The sequence below is a fragment of the Oncorhynchus mykiss genome, chromosome 3 (assembly GCF_057628025.1).
Source record: "Oncorhynchus mykiss isolate SJ-2025 chromosome 3, ASM5762802v1, whole genome shotgun sequence".
Lineage (NCBI taxonomy): Eukaryota > Metazoa > Chordata > Actinopteri > Salmoniformes > Salmonidae > Oncorhynchus > Oncorhynchus mykiss.
The window spans coordinates 30,244,110-30,269,618 of record NC_143024.1 but is presented as its reverse complement, the minus strand read 5'-3'; the positions used below and the strand labels follow the sequence as shown (position 1 = coordinate 30,269,618).

At 42.8% G+C, this 25,509-nt stretch overlaps 1 protein-coding gene across 6 annotated transcripts in view; it reads left to right on the top strand.

Moving 5' to 3' along the window:
* Window positions 1-25,509, top strand: part of LOC110511207 (oxidation resistance protein 1A) — a 190,207-nt gene that overhangs the window by 148,567 nt on the left and 16,131 nt on the right. For all 6 annotated transcript variants that reach the window (XM_021592227.3, XM_021592216.3, XM_021592221.3 and 3 more), the window contains 5 exons: window positions 7,107-7,214; window positions 8,666-8,773; window positions 20,632-20,793; window positions 21,299-21,483; window positions 23,602-24,314. In XM_021592227.3, coding sequence (XP_021447902.2) covers window positions 7,107-7,214; window positions 8,666-8,773; window positions 20,632-20,793; window positions 21,299-21,483; window positions 23,602-24,314 — 1,276 coding nt within the window. The remainder of the gene's footprint in view (window positions 1-7,106; window positions 7,215-8,665; window positions 8,774-20,631; window positions 20,794-21,298; window positions 21,484-23,601; window positions 24,315-25,509) is intronic.

The following is a 25,509-nucleotide window of genomic DNA, read 5'->3' as shown; positions in this document are numbered from 1 at the left end:
AAAAAACTCCATGTAGGCTATATGCTTAAAAAACCCTCCATGTAGTCTATATGCCTAAAAAAACTTCAATTTAGTCTATATGCCTAAAAAACCCTCCATGTAGGTTATGCCTAAAAAACCTACATGTAGACTATATGCCAAAAAAAAAACTCCATGTAGTCTATATGCCTAAAAAACCCTCCATGTAGGCTATATACCTAAAAAAAAAAACTCCATGTAGTCTATATGCCTAAAAAACCCTCCATGTAGTCTATATGCCTAAAAAAAACTCCATGTAGTCTATATGCCTAAAAAACCCTCCATGTAGTCTATACTGTATGCCTAAAAAACCCTCCATGTAGGCTATACTGTATGCCTAAAAAAAACTCCATGTAGTCTATATGCCTAAAAACCCTCCATGTAGTCTATATGCCTAAAAAAAAACTCCATGTAGGCTATATGCTTAAAAAACCCTCCATGTAGTCTATATGCCTAAAAAAACTTCAATTTAGTCTATATGCCTAAAAAACCCTCCATGTAGGTTATGCCTAAAAAACCTACATGTAGACTATATGCCAAAAAAAAAACTCCATGTAGTCTATATGCCTAAAAAACCCTCCATGTAGGCTATATACCTAAAAAAAAAACTCCATGTAGTCTATATGCCTAAAAAACCCTCCATGTAGTCTATATGCCTAAAAAAAACTCCATGTAGTCTATATGCCTAAAAAACCCTCCATGTAGTCTATATGCCTAAAAAACCCTTCCATGTAGTCTATATGCCTAAAAAACCCTCCATGTAGTCTATATGTCTAAAAAACCCTCCATGTAGGCTATATGTCTAAAAAATCCTCCATGTAGTCTATATGCCTAAAAAACCCTCCATGTAGTCTATATGTCTAAAAAAAAAACTCCATGTAGTCTATATGCCTAAAAAACCCTTCCATGTAGTCTATATGCCTAAAAAACCCTCCATGTAGGCTATATGTCTAAAAAATCCTCCATGTAGTCTATATGCCTAAAAAACCCTCCATGTAGTCTATACTGTATGCCTAAAAAAACCTCCATGTAGTCTATATGCCTAAAACACCCTCCATGTAGCTTATACTATATGCCTAAAAAACCCTCCATGTAAGCTATACTGTATGCCTAAAAAACCCTCCATGTAGGCTATACTGTATGACTAAAAAAAACTCCATGTAGTCTATATGCCTAAAAACCCTCCATGTAGTCTATATGCCTAAAAAAAAAACTCCATGTAGGCTATATGCTTAAAAAAAACCTCCATGTAGTCTATATGCCTAAAAAACCCTCCATGTAGTCTATACTGTATGCCTAAAAAACCCTCCATGTAGGCTATACTGTATGCCTAAAAAAAACTCCATGTAGTCTATATGCCTAAAAACCCTCCATGTAGTCTATATGCCTAAAAAAAAACTCCATGTAGGCTATATGCTTAAAAAACCCTCCATGTAGTCTATATGCCTAAAAAAACTTCAATTTAGTCTATATGCCTAAAAAACCCTCCATGTAGGTTATGCCTAAAAAACCTACATGTAGACTATATGCCAAAAAAAAAACTCCATGTAGTCTATATGCCTAAAAAACCCTCCATGTAGGCTATATACCTAAAAAAAAAAACTCCATGTAGTCTATATGCCTAAAAAACCCTCCATGTAGTCTATATGCCTAAAAAAAACTCCATGTAGTCTATATGCCTAAAAAACCCTCCATGTAGTCTATATGCCTAAAAAACCTACATGTAGACTATATGCCAAAAAAAAAACTCCATGTAGTCTATATGCCTAAAAAACCCTCCATGTAGGCTATATACCTAAAAAAAAAACTCCATGTAGTCTATATGCCTAAAAAACCCTCCATGTAGTCTATATGCCTAAAAAAAACTCCATGTAGTCTATATGCCTAAAAAGCCCTCCATGTAGTCTAAACTGTATGCCTAAAAAAACCTCCATGTAGTCTATATGCCTAAAACACCCTCCATGTAGCTTATACTATATGCCTAAAAAACCCTCCATGTAAGCTATACTGTATGCCTAAAAAACCCTCCATGTAGGCTATACTGTATGACTAAAAAAAACTCCATGTAGTCTATATGCCTAAAAACCCTCCATGTAGTCTATATGCCTAAAAAAAAACTCCATGTAGGCTATATGCTTAAAAAAAACCTCCATGTAGTCTATATGCCTAAAAAACCCTCCATGTAGTCTATACTGTATGCCTAAAAAAACCTCCATGTAGGCTATACTGTATGCCTAAAAAAAACTCCATGTAGTCTATATGCCTAAAAACCCTCCATGTAGTCTATATGCCTAAAAAAAAACTCCATGTAGGCTATATGCTTAAAAAACCCTCCATGTAGTCTATATGCCTAAAAAAACTTCAATTTAGTCTATATGCCTAAAAAACCCTCCATGTAGGTTATGCCTAAAAAACCTACATGTAGACTATATGCCAAAAAAAAAACTCCATGTAGTCTATATGCCTAAAAAACCCTCCATGTAGGCTATATACCTAAAAAAAAAAAACTCCATGTAGTCTATATGCCTAAAAAACCCTCCATGTAGTCTATATGCCTAAAAAAAACTCCATGTAGTCTATATGCCTAAAAAACCCTCCATGTAGTCTATATGCCTAAAAAACCCTTCCATGTAGTCTATATGCCTAAAAAAAAACTCCATGTAGGCTATATGCTTAAAAAACCCTCCATGTAGTCTATATGCCTAAAAAAACTTCAATTTAGTCTATATGCCTAAAAAACCCTCCATGTAGGTTATGCCTAAAAAACCTACATGTAGACTATATGCCAAAAAAAAAACTCCATGTAGTCTATATGCCTAAAAAACCCTCCATGTAGGCTATATACCTAAAAAAAAAAAACTCCATGTAGTCTATATGCCTAAAAAACCCTCCATGTAGTCTATATGCCTAAAAAAAACTCCATGTAGTCTATATGCCTAAAAAACCCTCCATGTAGTCTATACTGTATGCCTAAAAAACCCTCCATGTAGGCTATACTGTATGCCTAAAAAAAACTCCATGTAGTCTATATGCCTAAAAACCCTCCATGTAGTCTATATGCCTAAAAAAAAACTCCATGTAGGCTATATGCTTAAAAAACCCTCCATGTAGTCTATATGCCTAAAAAAACTTCAATTTAGTCTATATGCCTAAAAAACCCTCCATGTAGGTTATGCCTAAAAAACCTACATGTAGACTATATGCCAAAAAAAAAACTCCATGTAGTCTATATGCCTAAAAAACCCTCCATGTAGGCTATATACCTAAAAAAAAAACTCCATGTAGTCTATATGCCTAAAAAACCCTCCATGTAGTCTATATGCCTAAAAAAAACTCCATGTAGTCTATATGCCTAAAAAACCCTCCATGTAGTCTATATGCCTAAAAAACCCTTCCATGTAGTCTATATGCCTAAAAAACCCTCCATGTAGTCTATATGTCTAAAAAACCCTCCATGTAGGCTATATGTCTAAAAAATCCTCCATGTAGTCTATATGCCTAAAAAACCCTCCATGTAGTCTATATGTCTAAAAAAAAAACTCCATGTAGACTATATGCCTAAAAAACCCTTCAATGTAGTCTATATGCCTAAAAAACCCTCCATGTAGTCTATATGTCTAAAAAACCCTCCATGTAGTCTATATGTCTAAAAAACCCTCCATGTAGACTATATGCCTAAAAAACCCTCCATGTAGTCTATATGCCTAAAAAAAAACTCCATGTAGTCTATATGCCTAAAAAACCCTCCATGTAGTCTATATGCCTAAAAAACCCTCCATGTAGTCTATATGTCTAAAAAACCCTTCATGTAGTCTATATGTCTAAAAAACCCTCCATGTAGACTATATGCCTAAAAAACCCTCCATGTAGTCTATATGCCTAAAAAACCCTCCATGTAGTCTATATGTCTAAAAAACCCTCCATGTAGTCTATATGTCTAAAAAACCCTCCATGTAGACTATTTGCCTAAAAAACCCTCCATGTAGTCTATATGCCTAAAAAAAACTCCATGTAGTCTATATGCCTAAAAAACCCTCCATGTAGTCTATATGTCTAAAAAAACATCCATGTAGACTATATGCCTAAAAAACCCTTCCATGTAGTCTATATGCCTAAAAAAAACTCCATGTAGTCTATATGCCTAAAAAACCCTCCATGTAGACTATATGCCTAAAAAACCCTCCATGTAGTCTATATGCCTAAAAAACCCTTCCATGTAGTCTATATGCCTAAAAAAACTCCATGTAGTCTATATGTCTAAAAAACCCTCCATGTAGACTATATGCCTAAAAAACCCTCCATGTAGTCTATATGCCTAAAAAAACTCCATGTAGTCTATATGCCTAAAAAACCTCCATGTAGTCTATATGCCTAAAAAACCCTCCATGTAGTCTATATGTCTAAAAAACCCTCCATGTAGTCTATATGTCTAAAAAAAAACTCCATGTAGCCTATATGCCTAAAAAACCCTCCATGTAGTCTATATGCCTAAAAAAAACTCCATGTAGTCTATATGCCTAAAAAACCTTCCATGTAGTCTATATGCCTAAAAAACCCTCCATGTAGTCTATATGCCTAAAAAACCCTCCATGTAGTCTATATGTCTAAAAAACCTTCCATGTAGTCTATATGCCTATCATGGAACAAGAAATTAGATGATCCAGTGACACTCGTATTTAGAAACATTCAAGTTATGTTCATGTAACATTATTATATTTTTTAAAACATTTTGTTTGATTAAAGAACAATCCCTTATAGGCTACCCTTACCCTAGCTTATCGTTCTTATCCTGGCCATGCATAGGCCAAGTAGCCTATTCATTAAAAGGTTTCTAAATGGTCTCCTTTTGCTGTCATGCTTTTGCATTGTTCACAATTCACATAGGCCTATCTGCAGTGCATAGGCTACTCTACTCCACTCGGCTTGTATCCATCCCCATTTCCAAAGAGCAACTCTTGTCTGGTTACCAAAGGCACGCTCCTCCACAAACATATTCAAATTACTGGAGCCTAGTATTTTGTATTTGAAGAGAAGTGCGATGCGTAAAGCCCTATACTTGTTGAAGTCAGTTACAACAATGTTGACTGTCAACACTCCAAACATATTGATCAAACACTGGATTTTTTTCTTTTTCAATAGCCAATGCTATTGAATAAACTGTATCAATCCACAATGGACTAGGAAGAGACTATTCTGTGCCCCCAGCCGAACTAGAGTAGATGACAACGCAAAGACCGTCAATAACCGACAGAATTTGGGACAATGGCATGCCGTATTAAGCCATGAAACACTCGGCACACTTATAATTAAGCCAAGCCCTCCTCACACTTAGAATTGATTTATTCATCAAAACCCGGCCTTTTCGTGCTAACGCCAGCTATTCCTCTCATAATTACAGCAGTGAAAATAGCAGAAATATTCCTGACCCACCCCTGGACCTATAGCCCTACCGCCAGCTCTAAGATTTACCATTGAATTAGGTTTGTTAAAATAGAGCCCTGGGTTGTTCTTTTACCTACCATATGGTCCTCTTTTTAACAGGTTCTTTGGAGAATTTTGGCCTGGAGTCATACACAATATTCCTGCTTTATTCATCTTCCAATGTGTCTGTTGAGTTCTTCTGACACACACTACCTGCTTGCACTGCGTATGACTCTGTGTATGTGGGTGTGGGTGTACATGGTGTGCGTGCGTGGCGTGTGTGTGCGTTTTTCTGTCTTTCCGTCTAGGCCCAAGACTGTCCTCCTGTCTGGGGAGAGGTTGTTTATCTTACGAGTTTAGAAGAGCAGACAATGACATTCATGTTGTTTTGAATTGTTTCCTTCCTCTGTCCTATGAATTCACCTAACTGAGCCAGTCTCATGACTGTTACACAGCCCCATGATCCACCATTATACAACTCAGAGTCACTGTCAGCAGCCCTGTTCGGTTCCCCTGCCTCTCCCACGAGCCCCCTCTCCCACACACTAGGAGTTCTTGACATCCCTGTCATTGTTAGTTGGTAGGCAGAACCCCACAGGACTTGTGAGTTATTTACCAGCTCAGACACATGTCTCTGTAGTGCAGTTACAGAAGAATCTGGCTAATGCACTTTAAAGGACACAGCTGGCTACAGGAAGTAGATATAGTTATAGTTGCCAGTCTGCCTCAATGTCAACCCACACAGGCTGTTATATCTGTGAGACTCGTTCTGCATCCTCTAAAAGACATTGGAATAGCACACATACATTACTGTACAAGCTGTAGGCCTATAGTGTAATGTATGTAAATTACGTCCTGTGTCCCTCTTTACTAAGTTTGTTTATCCACTGGGCCAAATATGCTAAGATGTCAATCAAACTGGATGATGATTGAATGTGAATGTCAGGTGTTTGCCTGGTGGGTTGGAATCATGTGAGTAAGGTCATATGGTGAAACAAGGCTCATATTGACATTCATGTAAACATATGCTCTTCCTTACCTCCAGTTAGTGTAGTCAGTGGTTTATGAACAGCCCTAATTCACCATCTCCAGTTTAATACACTACTACACTACACCAAGCCAGTCTGAATGCTCTACTGAACTACACCAAGCCAGTCTGAATGCTCTACTGAACTACACCAAGCCAGTCTGAATACACTACTGAACTACAACAAGCCAGTCTGAATACACTACTGAACTACACCAAGCCAGTCTGAATACACTACTGCACTACACCAAGCGAGTCTGAATACACCACTGAACTACACCAAGCCAGTCTGAATACACTACTGCACTACACCAAGTGAGTCTGAATACACCACTGAACTACACCAAGCCAGTCTGAATACACTACTGCACTACATCAAGCCAGTCGGAATACACTACTGAACTACACCAAGCCAGTCTGAATACACTACTGACCTACACCAAGCCAGTCTGAATACACTACTGACCTACACCAAGCCAGTCTGAATACACTCCTACACACGAAGTCCATGTTAATCTCTGAGAGGGGAAGATAAGACAGCAGAGTTTCTCTCCTTCTCATGTGGGACCCAGGAGGACCAGCCAGCACAGTACAAGAGTTTTGATATTCTGTGCTTCTCTTCTGTTTTGTGGTCCTCCAGGTGGAGACGCGGGACACACTGAACAACATAGCGCTCAAGTTTGACACCACACCCAACGAGCTGGTTCAGCTCAACAAGCTGTTCTCCAGAGCCGTCTGCCCTGGCCAGGTGTGAAAACGATTTACTGTACACCCATCACTGGTTTCTTCCTTTCAAAGATCCCTTGGGCAGCACCTTTTTGTTCCAGCCCCACACTAGCACGCCTTATTCAAATAGTCAACTACTGTAGTCACAAACCCCTTGATTAGGTTGAATCAGGTGTGCTAATACTGGGCTGTAACACAAAAGTACAGTCCTGGAGGAGTTCCCTGAGGAATGGATTGGGAAACACCAATCTACTACACTCATGCTTGGTGTGTCTCTCTCACTGCATCTATCCTCCATGCGACAACCACTAACACTCACCCACTCCTCATCCCTGCTCTCTCTTCCCACTGATTCTGTCAATGGCATATAATGGTGTCACTACTAACCACTCACAAGAGTTAAAACAATCTGTGTGTTTATTCCACTAAGACATCTGTGTCATGGGAAACAGAGTGTTGAAATCCCTCCAGTCCTCAGGCAATAGCATTAAAAAGGTTCAACTTCAGGGGTCCTGTTCATTAGGAGTAAAAAGTTTCACAATGGAAAACAAAAAACAGGCATGTCTTATTGGGCAACGTTCAGATAGTACCCCCCTCCTTTACATAGTTTTGGATTGTTTCGTTCTGTAGCTACAGAACAGAACCCTGATAAAGCCATTTTGCTGGGCTCAATGTCTCCTCTTTTGGTTGTGTCATATTGAACTCTCTCTCTGAGGCTCCAAGTTGCACCCTAAAACATGACAAACAGCCAAAGTTGGTATTTTCCTGGCGTCAAAACCAGAGCCACTCGAATCTACTTAAATGGAGAGTCAAGGCAGGAAGTCTGCAATCACATTGGCAGTCAGAGTCAGTAGCAGCACTCAGCAACATGATGCACAATGCAGGGTTGTTGATGTTGTTTCCAACCAGCCAGCCAGCTCTGGAGGGCTCTCAGCATCTCTCTACTGGGTTCCATGACCAAACACACACACACACACACACAGGGACCAGAAAAACTCCACTCCTGTTCTGTCCCTTGCTACACTTGTCAGCATTAGCCTGCCATGGCGTCACACTGGGTCTATTCAGTCAGAACACACTCACACTCACTACCACTTAACTGTCTGGCCCTGCTCTCAGGGGGACAAGGAGACACAAGTAGGGCCTCTCAAGATCCTTAACGCCAACAACACATGCTAATCTAGTGCTTGAACAACAGACACACTCGCAGGACAATAACTATATTCAACATATCCTATGATGACTTAGTCATATCATAATGAACACTTAAAAACATCAGACACAGTGTGAGATATATTACATCTGATGGTTTTAGGACACGCAAATTGTGCTTTAACTTTTTGTTGTTTGTCCATCTTGGGATGTCATAAATCATGCTGAAAACATATTTTCATAGTCTCTTCTGTCTTTGCATGTATGTTCATTTCTCTGTGTGTCAGCCTGTTTAAATCCAGACATGGATTGTGTTTGCAGGTTCTGTATGTTCCTGATCCTGAGCACATATCCAGTGTGGGGAGCTCCCCTTCCCTTAGCCCCATCAGCCCTCTGTCTCCCACCTCCTCAGAAGCTGACTTAGAGAAGGTATGTTAGCATTCCCACATGCACTCACAATCAACGTGTTGGCATTCTCCCTTCACCATGTGTCTGCTCACAAGCACGCACACACATACGTACAACACCTATCATAGAGTGAGATAGAAGGCTTTATCAGAAATCCTGCATAAATATCTTATCACAAATCCGATTTAAAATGTGAAGGACCAACTCTCATACTGTCCAGACAATCCAGGACCGGCCAGACAATAAGCCGGTGCGTTATGTTTTATGATCAGAATAGGTTTGTAATGTACTAATTCTCCATTGATAGCTGACCTACAGTATACAGATATGATGTATGGCTCTGGCTCCAGGTAATAGAATGGCTCTTTGTTCTGCCCATTAAGCAATAGTTAGAGTGATGTTAGGTTAACTTCCCTCACACTTCCCTGCTCTGGGGCGGTGGTAGCTGAAATGCCACTGCTTTTACTGTACCATTTAGTCTCCATTTATAGAAGCATGCAGCCAATAAAGACACAGTTAGTTTGTTATTTATTGAACGGTCGTGTTGACAACCTCAGTATATAAGAGGGAATAATGTGTTAGTTGAGTGCTGACCAGGGGAGGGACAGGGGATCAAATATCTGCAGGTTTTCACTGTTCCAGCAACTATGGTGGATCTGTAACCATGTCAGTGCAGTATAGCTTGGGAAAATTCCCTTAAGTGTGGTTGGTTCTAGCAGTTCTGGAATCAGGCCTATCTAGTCCTCTGTAAAGGAATACTGAAAGCTGACATGTTCCACTGTTCTCAGGTCAGGAGTGTCACCCTCCTGCTCCATAGATTGCCCTCTCCACCCTGTCCCACCCACCCTGTCCCAGGTGGTCTCCATGGCGACCAGGCACTGTTTTGTCAGAATGTTATCAGAAAATGGGTTCCTCTGCTACTGCTGCCTTTCCAAACTAGCTGCATAAATTCAACACTACTCAGGCTGAAAGAAGGATCCCGTTCGTTAGTTTATTTAGCGCTTATCTATTTAGGTCATGCCTATAAGAACAGGAGCCTATTTCTTGGCTCTCAGCGGAGGACGAGGATCTGAGGGAGAAGGGCTGTGTGTGACTGTGGAGAAATTAAGCCTTTTAGTGTGATGCTCTGTCTGATATTTAGAGAAACTAATGAACGGAGCTCATTCTCTCAGATGACCAGCAAGACAGCCTGCATGTCCCAAATGGCACCCCATGCCCTAGGTAGTGCAATGCTTTTGACCAGAGCGCTATGGGCCTTGGTCAAAAGTAGTGCACTACATAGGGAATAGGGTTCCATTTGGAATGTGTACAGCAGTTATTCCAGAGTTAGGAAGCATGATGTGTTTCTAGGACAGACAGGGGAGGGTAAATCACCTCAACAGGACGTGGAGCAAAGATACAGCATGGTTTTCAAGGTAGAGGAGGAAGGACCTTAATAACCTGCACATTGTTTTTTCTAAACCTCAATGATCTTTTAATTATAAAACCTTTTTTGTTGCTACACACACGGGAGGTTGGTGGCACCTTAATTGTGGAGGACAGACTCGTGGTAATGGCTGGAGCGGATTAGGTGGAATGGTATCAAATACATCAAACACACGGTTTGATGCCATTCCATTAAGTCCGTTCCAGACATTATTATGAGCCGTCCTCCCCTTAGCAGGCTCCACTGGCCGCACAGAACAGGCTGTAATGTCTGGCAGGCATGAAATGTCATGGCTGGCTAGCCATCGTGCTGGCATTCGAATCTTACGCTGTGACCGTAGCCAGCCTAGCTCACTGTCCTCCAGACCTCTCCCTGTCCTATCCTGTTCTGTTGTGTCCTGGCACCCTCACTTCCTTCCTTCTGTTGCACAGAACAGAGTAGGCCTCTATTTTTAGGGCCAGGGAAAGTAGGACTAGTGTAAATTACCTGCCTAGCCCGCTGCAGGGTGGCTGGTGCCCAATGGGCTGGTGCCAAACTACAGCTGCTCAGGTAACCCAGCCCGGACCTTGGGGTTTCACCTCTACTCTGCCACCTTGCCAACATCCTCCTGTCTTTGTAGGAGAATCAGGATGAAAGATTCAAGGGATGCATCCCATGAATTTACAGTATATGTTTGTTCTGCTCATGGTTGCAGAACATAGACATGTCCACATGGGGGAGCTGTGGTTAAATCTTCCACAGTATTCCACTTCTAGCCTTCTACTCTCTCTCTCTGCCTTTGATGTCCAGTCTACATTGCAGCCTGTCTGCAAGGCCATACAGTACAGGACGGAAGCTCAGGCCATTGGCAGGCAGGTGGTTTGTCCTGAAGGGGTCTGGGAAGGAGTGAATTCCTTGTCCTAGTCACTAGTCATTCTATTCTGTTGTTTTCTATTGTAGTGTAAATGGCACTGGATGTTATGGAGTGTTAATATATGGGGTCAAACTTTCTACTAAAAGAGTCCCTCGGTCTTCCTCACTGCACTAAAGATCCTCATTAATCATTATAGCAGTGTTCCCCAACTAGCAGGTGGTTTTGGTTTTGGTGGGGTTTTTTGCCACAAGTTTTCTGAGCCAAAAATATACAGTACCAGTACCAGTCTAAAGTTTGGACACACCTACTCATTCAATGGTTTTTCTTTATTTTTTTATATTTTCTACATTGTAGAATAATAGTGAAGACATCAAAACCATGAAATAACACATATGGAATCATGTAGTAACCAGAACGGTGTTAAACAAATCAATGTTTGTGCTTAGTGGGACAAATGACCCAATGACTGTGTAAGGGCAATTTGACCAACAAGGAAAATTATGGAGTGCTGCATCAGATGACCTGGCCTCCAGGTCACCTCAACCCAATTGAGATAATTTGTGCATCCAACCTCAACCAAATTGAGATAGTTTGGGATGATTTGGAAAAGCAGCCAACAAGTGCTCAGCATATGTGGGAACTCCTTCCAGACTGTTGGAAAAGCATTCTAGGTGAAGCTGGTTGAGAGAATGCCAAGAGTGTGCAAAGTTGTTATGAAGGCAAAGGGTGGATGCTTTGAAGAATCTAATTTGTTTAACACATTTTTGGTTATTATATGATTCCATATGTGTTATTTCAGAGTTTTAATGTCTTCACTATTATTCTACAGTGTAGAAAATAGTACAACATTTAGAAAAACCCTGGGATGAGTAGGTGTGTCCAACCTCTGGAGTGGTACTGCATAAATATATAATTTTTAAAATGTTCATTGTTGGATGTAAAAGATTCAGCTCCAAGTGATTTGAATTTTGGAAATCTGTTCCCAAATATTCCCATGCACAATAGAGAGACATATGTGATCATATACAAACAATAATAATTTATTGGATTTATATAGCTCTTTTCTACCAACTGAGGTACTCAATGCGCTTTGCATATACTGAACAAAAATATCAACGCAACATGAAACAATTTCTAAGATTTTACTGAGTTATGGTTCCCATAAGGAAATCCGTCAATTCAAATAAATTCATTAGGCCCTAATCTACGGATTTCACATGACTGGGAAAACAGATATGCATCTGTTGGTCACAGATACAATTGAAGTCAAAAGTTTACATACTCTTAGGTTGGAGTCATTAAAACTTGTTTTTCAACCACTCCACAAATTTCTTGTTAACAAACTATAGTTTTGGCAAGTCGGTTAGGACATCTACTTTGTGCATGACATAAGTAATTTTTCCAACAATTGTTTACAGACAGATTACTTCACTTATAATTCACTGTATCACAATTCCAGTGGGTCAGAAGTTTACATACACTAAGTTGACTGCCTTTAAACAGCTTGGAAAATTCCAGAAAATGATGTCATGGCTTTAGAAGTTTCTGATAGGCTAATTTACATTGTTTGAGTCAATTGGAGGTGTACCTGTGGATGTATTTCAAGGCCTACCTTCAAACAAAGTACCTCTTTGCTTGACATCATGGGAAAATCAAAAGAAATCAGACCTCATTCATGGTTCATTCAGGGAGCAATTTCCAAACGCCTGAGGGTACCACGTACATCTGTACAAATGATAGTACGCAAGTATGAACACCATGGGACTACGCAGCCGTTATACTGCTCAGGAAGGAGACGCTTTCTGTCTCCAAGAGATGAACGTACTTTGGTGCGAAAAATGCAAATCAATCCCAGAACAACAGCAAAGGACCTTGTGAAGATGCTGGAGGAAACGGGTACAAAAGTATCTCTATATCCACAGTAAAACGAGTCCTATATCGACATAACCTGAAAGGTTCTTCAGCAAGGAAGAAGCCACTGCTCCAAAACCGCCATTAAAAAAAAGCCAGACTACGGTTTGCAACTGCACATGGGGACAAAGATCGTACTTTTTGGAGATATGTCTTCTGGTCTGATGAAACAAAAATAGAACTGTTTGGCCATAATGACCATCGTTATGTTGGGAGGAAAAAGTGGGAGGCTTGCAAGCCAAAGAACACCATCCCAACCGTGAAGCATCATGTTGTAGGAGTGATTGGCTGCAGGAGGGACTGGTGTACTTCACAAAATAGATGGCATCATGAGGTGGGAAAATTATGTGGATATACTGAAGCAACATCTCAAGACATCAGTGAGGAAGTAAAAGCTTGGTCGCAAATGGGTCTCCAAATGGACAATGACCCCAAGCATACTTCCAAAGTTGTGGCAAAATGGCTTAAGGACAACAAAGTCAAGGTATTGGAGTGGCCATTACAAAGCCCTGACCTCAATCCTATAGAAAATTTGTTTGGCAGAACTGAAAAATTGTGTGTGAGCAAGGAGGCCTAAAAACCTGACTCAGTTACACCAGCTCTGTCAGGAGGAATGGGCCAAAATTCACCCAACTTATTGTGGGAAGCTTGTGGAAGGCTACCCAAAACGTTTGACCCAAGTTAAACAATTTAAAGGCAATGCCAATCAAATACTAATTGAGTGTATGTAAACTTCTGACCCACTGAGAATGTGATGAAAGAAATAAAAGCTGAAATAAATTGTTCTCTCTACTATTATTCTGACATTTCACATTCTTAAAATAAAGTGGTGATCCTAACTGACCTAAAACAGGGAATTTTTACTAGGATTAAATGTCAGGAATTGTGAAGAACTGAGTTTAAATGTATTTGCCTAATGTGTATGTAAACTTCCGACTTCAGCTCTATTAAACTTTTTTTTTTAAAGTAGGGGCGTGCATAAGTATCTGGTGTGAGAGCTATTTGCCTCATGCAGTGCGACACATCTCCTTCATATAGGGTTGTTCAGGCTGTGGATTGTGGCCTGTGGAATGTTGTCCCACTCCTCTTGAATGTGAAGTTAATGGATATTGGCGGGAACTGGAACACGCTGTCATACACGTCAATCCAGAGCATCCCAAACATGCTCAATGGGTGACATGTCTAGTGAGTATGCAGGCCATTGAAGACCTGGGACATTTTCAGCTCACAGGAATTGTGTACAGATCCTTGCGACATAGGGCCGTGCATTATCATGTTGAAACATGAGGGGATGGCAGCGGATGAATGGCACGACAATGGGCCTCAGGGTCTCATCACAGTATCTCTGTGCATTCAAATTCATGTTAAATTCTCTGGCAACAAATATGGTGGACATTCCTGCATTCAACATGCCAATTGCACTCTCCCTCAACACTTGAAACATCTGTGGCATTGTGTTCTGTGACAAAACTGCACATTTTAGAGGAGCCTTTTATTGTCCCCAGCACAAGCTGTACCTGTGTAATGATCATGCTGTTTAATCAGCTTCTTGATATGACACACCTGTCAGATGGATGGATTATCTTGGCAAAGGAGAAATGCTCACTAATAGGGATGTAAACAAATTTGAGAAAAATAAACATTTTGTGCATATGGAAAATGTATGGGATCTTTTATTTCAGCTCATGAAACATGGGACCAACGCTTTACATGTTGCATTTATATTTTTACTCTGTATAGTAGGGGGAAACCCACCTCATCCACCACCAATGTGTAGCAACCAACCATTTTTGTGCCAGAACGCTCACCACACATCAGCTATCAGGTGGAGAGGTGAGGAGGGATATATGCCAATTAGGAATGAGGGGAATGTTTAGGTGGTCATGATGGAATGTGGCAAGGTTGGGAATTTATCCATGACAATGGGTGAACACCCCTACTCTTACAATAAGTGCCATGCGATTTTGAATGACCACTGAGAGTCAGGACACCCGTTTAACTTCCTATCCGAAAGACGGCACCCTATGTAGGGCAATGTCCCCAAATGTAATCAAGGTTTGAAATGATGTTTTAATCAAATTCTATATGTTTTTAGGCTTCTTGAAGTCAATTTGCAATCTAAAAATATATGTTTTATTACGTTCCTGCTCCCCGACCATCCGCTCAAGAAAAAATTGTCCTGCGTCTGAATCTAGTTTATGATCCCTGCAATATAGGTTTACTAAGTGGAAAACAAACAACCATCACATATATAATATTAGAGGGGTTGTGCTACTATGGTCATGTCCCAAGTGGCACCCTATTCCCTGGTCAAAAGTAGTGCACTATGAAGGGAATAGGGTGCCATTTGGGATGCATCCTTGGCAAAGCAAACCGCAGCAGCTCTATGGATGGATGCAATATCCATAGCATTATGTCAGAGTCAGCTTTCTTCCTTTCCACCTGGCAAGCAGCTCTAGACTGGATTGATTTCCCATAGCCTCTGGGATCAAAGCACCATGTGATAACACCATCCCATCCCTCTCTCTCCATTCCTCCATCTTTAGCCTCTCCCACTCTCCGATCGGCCAGTGTACACCTCCTCTCACAGAGACACACACGTCGATCGATATCTTTGACAATTGTGGTGTTCACATTGGTATTTCAATTCTTATGGATGGACTCTGATGTGTAATGGGGTGCCCATTCCCCCAAACCCCTGGCCCTGAATTAGAACCCTGATCAGGCTAACACATAAACATATAGTCCTCAGGATATATGACCGCTGTCCAAGTACCTGAGGGAAACAGTATATTATGCACACCTGGCCTAGTGCTGGTTTATGGTATGAACAATACCATGATGACAGATAGACACTGGAACACTGTTAAAGTGGATCTCTCATACAAATGATAGTGCAGAGTGGGAGGGTTAGCTCACAGTGTTATGTTAGACCACCTCACACACACATACACACACCCTTCCTTCCTGTGATCTGCTTCCTCTCCTGTGATGATAGGGAGATGGAGGAAGTTGTCTAAGAGAGGAAGGAGGACATGTTAGGACTGTTTATTTTAAACCAGGCCAGTGTTCGGATTTCTGTTGTCAGCTATGTGCTGCTGGGGAAGGGGACAGTTGGTGTGTGTCCCAAATGGCACCCTATTCCCTACATTGTGCACTATCTTTGATCAAAGCCCTATGAGCCCTGGTTGAAACTAGTGTACCATATAGGGAATATGTTGCCATTTGGGATGCGGCCTAGAGCTGTGTGTTATTGGAGGCTGTGAATATCTCTTGTCATGTTGCTGTAGTATTACTGCAGCAGAACAGAGAGTACTGAAGCATGAGTCACTAGGAAGTGAATGTGCCAGTGAAGAGAGGATAGGTGAAGCACGGTAGATATCCACCTGAAGTGGATGACAGTGACCGACCAAGGAGAGCACCACTCAAGTGTCATGTTCTCTTTCCTACTGATGTGTAATGTTCCTGTAATGGTGGTGGGTGGTTCAGTGAAGGCCTAGGTTTTAGCTCGAAGGGCTAACACAGTCTTGTTGTGTGCCGGAGTGTCCGGGTTGGAATTCCAGCCAGTATTTTTTTTGGTTTGTTTTGTTTTGTCTAGCATATTGAGCTGCCCCCTCAGCCTCATTAGCTGCCAGAGTGTCTGTGTGTGTATGTGTTGCTAGTTGTGTGCCGGTGGGTCAGTAGTCGTGGGCTGGTGCTCCCAGGGAGACAGAGACAGGAGAGGTGTGGGAGGGTGTCAAGAGGCCAGCAGACAGCTGTGGGTTTGGTGTTTCACACACAGCAGACCTGCACGCCTACTCTTCATCTCTCCGTCTACGCCATTTTCCCACACCCTCCTTCCCTATCCCTCCATCCTTCATTCCTCCGACCTTCCATCCATCCATCTTCTTGTTCCCACACCCTCCTTCCCTATCCCTCCATCCTTCATTCCTCCGACCTTCCATCCATCCATCTTCTTGTTCCCACACCCTCCTTCCCTATCCCTCCATCCTTCATTCCTCCAACCTTCCATCCATCCATCTTCTTGTTCCCACACCCTCCCTATCCCTCCATCCATCCCTCTGCCTAGCTCCTGTTCCCACACCCTCCCTATCCCTCCATCCATCCCTCTGCCTAGCTCCTGTTCCCACACCCTCCCTATCCCTCCATCCATCCCTCTGCCTAGCTCCTGTTCCCACACCCTCACTATCCCTCCATCCATACCTCTGCCTAGCTCCTGTTCCCACACCCTCCCTATCCCTCCATCCATCCCTCTGCCTAGCTCCTGTTCCCACACCCTCACTATCCCTCCATCCATCCCTCTGCCTAGCTCCTGTTCCCACACCCTCCCTATCCCTCCATCCATCCCTCTGCCTAGCTCCTGTTCCCACACCCTCCCTATCCCTCCATCCATCCCTCTGCCTAGCTCCTGTTCCCACACTCTTCCGATCCCTCCATCCATCCCTCTGCCTAGCTCCTGTTCCCACACCCTCACTATCCCTCATCCATCCCTCTGCCTAGCTCCTGTTCCCACACTCTCCCTATCCCTCCATCCATCCCTCTGCCTAGCTCCTGTTCCCACACCCTCCCTATCCCTCCATCCATCCCTCTGCCTAGCTCCTGTTCCCACACTCTCCCTATCCCTCCATCCATCCCTCTGCCTAGCTCCTGTTCCCACACCCTTCCTATCCCTCCATCCATCCCTCTGCCTAGCTCCTGTTCCCACACCCTCACTATCCCTCCATCCATCCCTCTGCCTAGCTCCTGTTCCCACACCCTCCCTATCCCTCCATCCATCCCTCTGCCTAGCTCCTGTTCCCACGCCCTCCCTATCCCTCCATCCCTCTGTCTGGCTCTGCAGCCAGCCACACAGCCTGGCCACTGCCTGTTCACCCCGCTATCATCCAGAAGGCGAGGTCAGTACAGGTGCATCAAAGCTGGGACCGAGAGACTGAACTGCCTAGAAATGACTGTAGTAGGGTTGGCACAAATGTTTATGGATGAAGACCGTCATAATTAAAATTACCTGCATATTTGTCCTACTTTTTTTCGAACATCTGACTGAAGGTGTGATAGCCAGGCATTCATGTGGTTGAGTCAGTTTCTGTGATAACATGGGCTCTTAACCACATGATGAAACTTTGTGGCCCCTTGCTGAAACAAGCAAGGTGTTGTAGCAAACCATGAATAGAATGAGCTTGGAACCTCTAACCCTAGAAATTTGACAATTAAACTCATGGGTACACTCGCAATGACTGTCTGGTATTGTGATTCAATCATTTTCGTGGTAATGTAGAATGTTCATTCAAATGATGTTAACTGATGTGGCTCATGCAATGGAATGGATTGTTTGTAATGTCAGTTGAGTTGAATCAACAAATCACAGTACAGACTGATGGGTATACTTCCTGCTTTTACTTCCTGCTTTGCTTCCATGGTTACGCTTGCAATGGCCGCCAGTTCACCCATTATACCATCATTGACTTGAATGGGGAAGCCCGTTCTATTCATTATATTTCTATGGCAGCACATGCAGTCAGGAGCGGAAGAAAGGAGAAAATATGTGTCTGAAAAGCAAAACAAATATTATATATCTTTTTTGCTATTGTAGCGGTTATTACGGAGACCGTGGTCATTTGGCTGGCCAATTACCGTCATCCAAATTTCCATGACCGTCACAGCCCAGAGTCCTCCTTGTGAGATGCAGCAAATACTACTGTAGAAACTGGATCTGTACATAATAACACATCGTAAAACTTAAATCTCTACCTCTACTTGTCATAAGAACAGTAACACTGTCTGTTTGTTGAGTGAACAGGGTTAAACAGGGTCTTTGCTGTCGTCGTGGCCCATATGGTCAGGGATTGGGCTGGGTCAGGAGCATATTGAGTCTATTACTGGGTTACATGAAGCTGATATGATCAATAACACAGACAGACTGCTGACAGACACAAACACACTTCTGTAGTTAGGTAATGTCTGCCTGATATCTCCGTTCTCATGTTCCATGAGACTGAGTGAGTGTTCATTTCTCAGTGTACATCGGCAGTCCTGGAGTTCAGTTAACATTTCAGTACAAGAAGAATAATCAGTCTACTGATCTACACGCACGCATGACAAAGTGTATGATTTATGTAGATGGAAGAATAACAGAGCTGTATTTAAATAGTCTTCATGTGCACTTCTCATCCTGTTTTTATTAAACTAATCTTGCATCTCCTAGCGAACCACCATAAAGATGAACGCTTCAGCCTCATATAAATATGTTTTTCTATCTAATTGCCATGATGAACTTCAGACTGCAGGAAGTGCATTCATTTACTAATGTATCTGATTAGACATACATGTCTCTCTCTGTCTCTGTGTGTTTGTTGACCTGATTGGCTAGCAGTGCAGAAACATTGCTACAAATGAACACTCACTAGCTATACTGCATATTTAGATAGCATGGCTGATTGGTTTGATGTAGGGAGACATACACTATATATACAAAAGTATGTGGACACCCCTTCAAATGAGTGGATTCTGCTATTTCAGCCACACCCATTGCTGACAGGTGTATAGAATTGAGCACACCACCATGCAATCTCCATGGACAAACATTGGCAGTAGAATGGCCTTACTGAAGAGCTCAGTGCCTTTCAACGTGTCACCGTCATAGGATGCCACCTTTCCAACAAGTCAGTTCATAAAATCTCTGCCCTGCTTTAGCTGCTCTGGTCAACTATAAGAGCTGTTATTGTGAAGTGGAAACGTCTAGGAGCAACAATAGCTCAGCCGCGAAGTGGTAGGCCACACAAGCTCACAGAACGGGAACGCCGGGGGCTGAAGCACGTAGCAACTGTTCGATGGGAGCTTCATGAAATAGGTTTCCATTGCCAAGCAGCCGCACACAAGCCTAAGATCACTATTCGCAATGCCAAGCATTGGCTGGAGCATTTCTCCTTAGTTCCAGTGAAGGGAAATCTTAACGCAACAGAATACAATTACATTCTAGACGATTCTGGGCTTTCACCTTTGTGGCAACAGTTTGGGAAGCCCCTTTGCTGTTTCAGCACGACAATGCCCCTGTGCACAAAGCGAGGTCCGTACGGAAATGGTTTGTCGAGATTGGTGTGGAAGAACTTGACTGGCCTGCACAGAGCCCTGACCTCAAAGCAATGGAATGTCTTTTTTGGAATGTCAGTTGAGTTGACTCAACAAATCACAGCACAGATTGAAGGGTATACTTCCTGCTTTTACTTCCTGCCTTTACTTCCTGCCATGTGTACACTCAAAATGGCTGCCAGTCCACCCATTATGCCGTCATTGACTTGAATGAGATGACCTTTCTATTCATTCTATTTCTATGGTATGTGATGTGATGTGTGCAAGAAGTTTGTTACTGAAATTTAAGATTGCTTATATTGATTACATTCAACTCAATGTTGTTTGAGCATTGAGTGTTGTTCAATTGATACACCTGCTGTTGATACTATACTATTTGACTTGATCTATTCTATATGACTTGATCTATTCTTTATGACTTTATATATTCTATATGACTTGATCTATTCTATATGACTTGATCTATTCTATATGACTTGGAGGATAATTTAAAGCCATAACTGTTTTATAAACATATCACTAAACGCTAAATGTGTTCATTCTTGTCCACCCTTTACTTCTCCCTCCTCTCCTGTTATTCAAAATGGCCACCCCTCCCTGTAGGAATCCAATGGCGCTCCCAAGCCAGAGGCTCACCATCATCACCATGCTCCGGTGTTCTCAGCACTCCGCCAGGCCCGTGTAGTGTCGTCCACCTCCGAGGAGGAAGAGGCCCTGACAGAGAAGTTCCTCAAAATCAACTGCAAGTACATCACAGACGGCAAGGTATATATCATGTATATTCATATTTATTACAGTACTATACAGTATAAATAGTATATTCTATATATAAGATATGTACAGTATTATAAGGTAAGCGCATGGAGGAATGCTGGCCCTCCACCAGCCAACATCTACCTCTAGCAGCTCAGATCCATGCTATTGAACAACATGAAACCAATGTTGATCCATTCAGTCTAAATCAAACCCCCCCCCCCCCCCCCCCCCCCCACAGGGAGGTCAGTATTGGAGCTTCCTGTTCATAGTCAATATCCTTCAGTTGCTTTTGGATACCTACAGTACAGTACAGTACAGACATTTTGTTTATTTATGCTAGAAGGGTAATATATCTCCTCCACTAAATGGCTGACACATTTCTTTCACTGCTCTAGCTGTATTACTCTGTCTAACCCTCTCTCTTCTTTCTATCTCTCTCTCCTCTCTCCTCTCTCTCTCTCTCTCTCTCTCTCTCTCTCTCTCTCTCTCTCCGTCTGTCTCTCTCTCCCCCCAGGGTGCGGTGAGCGGGGTGTTGCTGGTGACGCCCAACAACATCATGTTTGACCCCCACAGGATGGACCCTCTGGTGCAGGAGCACGGCTGTGAGGAGTACGGCTACATGTGTCCCCTGGAGGAGGTCATGTCTGCAGCCATCTACAAGGAGATTACTGACAGCAAGATCAGAGAGGCCGTGCCCGCGTAAGAGCCCTGTCTGTCTGTCGGTCTGTCACACACAGGGGTCCCGTTCATTAGAGCACACCGTTTTGTGCCTACTGAACCACACTAACAGGGATGTAGTGGAGAGGAGTTGCGTTTACGCACCTGTTGCACAAAATTAACATTGTTTGCGTTTACATTACACATCACTCGTTTACCCACTTCTTTTTCTACCACTCCATCCCTGGTTACACATCACAGCCCCTCCGGAATCACTTCATCAGCCCAGCACTGCAGGCGCACACTGATTACATCAGAAACCATCCAACAGATTAATTATATCCCCCATGTCAAAAAGGAAAAGGAAATGGCAATTATAGCAAGGTTAATGAACTATGCATGCACCCACCTACGTCTGGATTGCTCACCCATTTGCTTGATGTAATAATATATCCACTTCAGCAGCCAGCTTAGTTTATCTCCATGGCATGCCACCCACATACAGATCTCCTACCGTCTCTGTTTTTATTAGCAATTTAACGTGGATTGTTTGCTCAGATCAAGATAATTGTGTTATATTAATACTATGATGAAATCTTACCAAAGCATTAGCTATTTGTAGCTGTGTTCCTCTGTGGCGCTAGCGATGCCAAGGTCGTGGGTACATGTCACGCTCAGATCACATACACATGCTAATTATGTATGCACTTACTGAACTGTAAGTTGGATGAAAGTGTCTGCTAAGAGACATTTATTATTATTGTAACTATAGAACTATGCTTAGCCCTTCTACTGTAGTGCCCATCCAGTATGTCTATGAATGTTCAGTGGTGGATTTGGCCTGTGTTAGGTGTTCAGATCTCATGGAGCATCTATTGTGACGTCTAATGGTTATTGGCTGCAGTCCAAGCACGTTATTTTTACCCCCTTGCCCTAGCCACTTTCCCTCAGGGGAATCACCGTCGGAAACCGGATGCAGATGATTGCCATCTTAAGTGGAGGTCCAATTCACTAACGTTTCCCCCTCAGCCCTCGATTTAGCTCAAGGGAGCGAGTGAACGAACCACTTTGGTCACTTGCGGGGTTGATACGACCCACAATTCAATGCAAACTGTAGTCACATGTCAAACTCTGGTGGCCGCGAAGTGTCACATTGTTGGCCTGTCAGAAAAAAGTATGAAGCTAGCTTGCTAGAAAATATATATAGACATTGATTTTAGCATTGGAAAATTGGCTTAGTCTCATAGTGAGGAGCCTATAAAACGTAGCTAGATTCATAAACATATTTTTGGGAATTCTGAAATTTATTGGAATAAATGGCCAAACAATTAAACTAGCTAGCCAGCTATGGGTAACTGTAGCTAGCTACCTGACAGGAGTGCCAGCTAGATACGTTAGCTTACTAGGTACATTAATAGCGTTAGCTAGATACGTTAGTTTAGTAGGTACATTAATAGCTTTAGCTAGCTATGTTAGCCTACTAGGTACATTAATAGCTTTCGGTTGGTTGTTTTTAAGCTCAACTTCCAGATTTCCACAGAGGACGTTGCCTCTGATCATCACTCTCCTTGGCTTGGGCAAGCGACATTCAAGGTACACTCGGATGTGACGATGTAAAACGTCATTCAAGGGCTGAGGATTTAGGGCCGAGGGCTGTCTACTTTGAGTTTGAAACACAGCCATTGTCTCTGTGTGAGGACAGCTGTTTTCTCATGTGATGCAAGCAGACTCTGTCTCAAAGAGCACACAATAACAAAGTCCTGCCTGTGTGCCAACCAGTGTTTTATTATCATACACACAGTAGGATGCAACTATTTTAGTCCCACAACAGGTCTTTGGAGAACCTGTGGAGTCTAGTGTGCTGTTAGAAGTATGTAGAGGAATCCTGTTAGTTAATGTTGGCTGGCTGGCTGCACAGTGTTTTTGTTAATTTACTGTACAAAACCTATTCAGATTATTATGTAGAGTAGTTCACTTACAGATGCGCCAAACAAACATAGATTCATATTAGATCCGTATTGAGAGGATGACTTGTTTCACCTGGTCCCTCCACATTAAACTGTAATAAACAAAAAGAACGGTGCCATTCTGCTGCATTCCAATTCAGACCTCTCTAACTTCTTCTTTATTTTCTTCTTTACTGTTTTCTTCCCTCTCCAGGCATCTGGAGCCTTTGACTTCAGAGCGCGGGCCCTCCACCTCCTCTCAGCCAGACCCGGATCAGCATCTGAGAGTCCCAGGCAACGACAGCGGGAGCGCGGCCACCCGCAGTACAGAGGGCTCCTTCTCCGAGGACGTCTTTACAGAGTCAGAGCTGTCCCCCATTCGGGAGGAGGCCACTTCCTCCGAAGACCTCCGGCTGGACAAGTCTTCCTCAGCCACAGCCTCCACAGAGTCCATCCAAACTGTCACCCATGTGGCGGCCTTCACCCCTCCAGGGGAAGCCCCAGGGGCCGCAAGCAGCGCCTGCAAGTCAGTCAGCCAGCCGCCAGGGGAGGGCCAGGAGAAACAACCCACCACAGCAGAGGATAATCCAGACAGCCACACAGCCCAGAGCCAGTCTCCCATGGACTCCAAGCAGCACAGTGTGGATGTGGAGAAGGCAGCACCAAGCACACCCACCACCAGCCAGGGACCATGCCCAGGACCCTCCTCACGCCATGCCTCCCAGAGATCTACCACTGGGCCTGGGGAGCCCTCCGGCCAGGAGGGGGGTTCAGGGGACAGGTCCAAGCTGAGCAGAGAGGGGTCCCAGGACTCTGAGACGGACGTGGAGGAACTGAGGAAGATGTGGAAGAATCACACTATGCAACAAGCCACAGAGCAAATGGAGAATGTAACACAAAAGGAGGAGGGACAGGACTCTGCAGAAGGTAGTGAGATAACGTGTCTCTGTTGTATTATGAAAATATGAAATACATATCCTTACACTATGCACTTACATTGTTTTTCAGTAGGTGCGAAAAAATGTTCAGCTTCTATTTCAACCCTACTTGAGTTCTCAACATGAAGGCAAATCTATAGACAGTTATTGCAAATTATTACACATCCTCACTGCCAGGTATGCTGCTGCCATTTGCCATCTCTGCAATTATCATCATCATGTTTATTCTAATGAAACTCCCAGTGCTATCACAGGAAGGTTGGCTCCGACTGCTTCCGTACACCTCGGCTGCAGGGTGCTCCTGATAACCTCCTGTCACAGCTTTGTGCCTCCCCAGTTGTAATTGGACTAAAAAAGAGAAAAAGAACTGTGGAAATGTGTGGTGTGCTGTTATCACCTACAGGAATGAGCAGGAGGCATTATACTCCGCTTTGATCTAGCTCTGCTGTTAGCCGGTCTGCTCCACGTGCACTCAACTCCAAGATAGGCTAAAACCTCAAAATCAAACACAGAGAGACAACACAAACACCCACACCTAACATCTGAGGGGAAACACAATAGTGTTTAGATATAATAACCCTCAGAGACACGAGCAGCATTTAAAGTGACTTAACTATTTACATTTTATAGCTGCCTTCTCTTTTTGGTTTGAAGTCTTTTTCAGTAAACATTGAATATTTCTTACCCTAGGAACATAGACTACCACAGTAGTGTGCAGGCTCAAACTACTACTGTGTTCTGTGTCATGCCTGCTATAGGTGCTATGTATGTTATTCTTCCACTGTTCTACAGTTCTATGTGAGCTCTAGTGCCTCACTTAGTTGTGTTCAGACCTGGGCTCTAATAGTATTTGTCTTCTTTCAAACACTTTTGCTGCACCTCATTGAGTTTGCCTGGTGCATTGGAACCAAAGGAATAGTCCCAAAGGTGCAAACCCCACCCATCTGGCACTCTAGGCAGGCTCAATCAAACTGTCAAACTATTTTGGAAAGAAAACGAACACTGGTTGAACCCTGGTCTGGTTGTGTTCCCATAATTTATATCACCATAATTCTCACCCCACAGAGAGTTCCTAGAATGTTTGCTCTTATTGGCTGGGATCACAGCAGGATTCTGCTTTACTCCACACCACATTACCATGGCAGACGTGAGCCGAGGCCCCACTTCAAAACAAGCCCAATTAC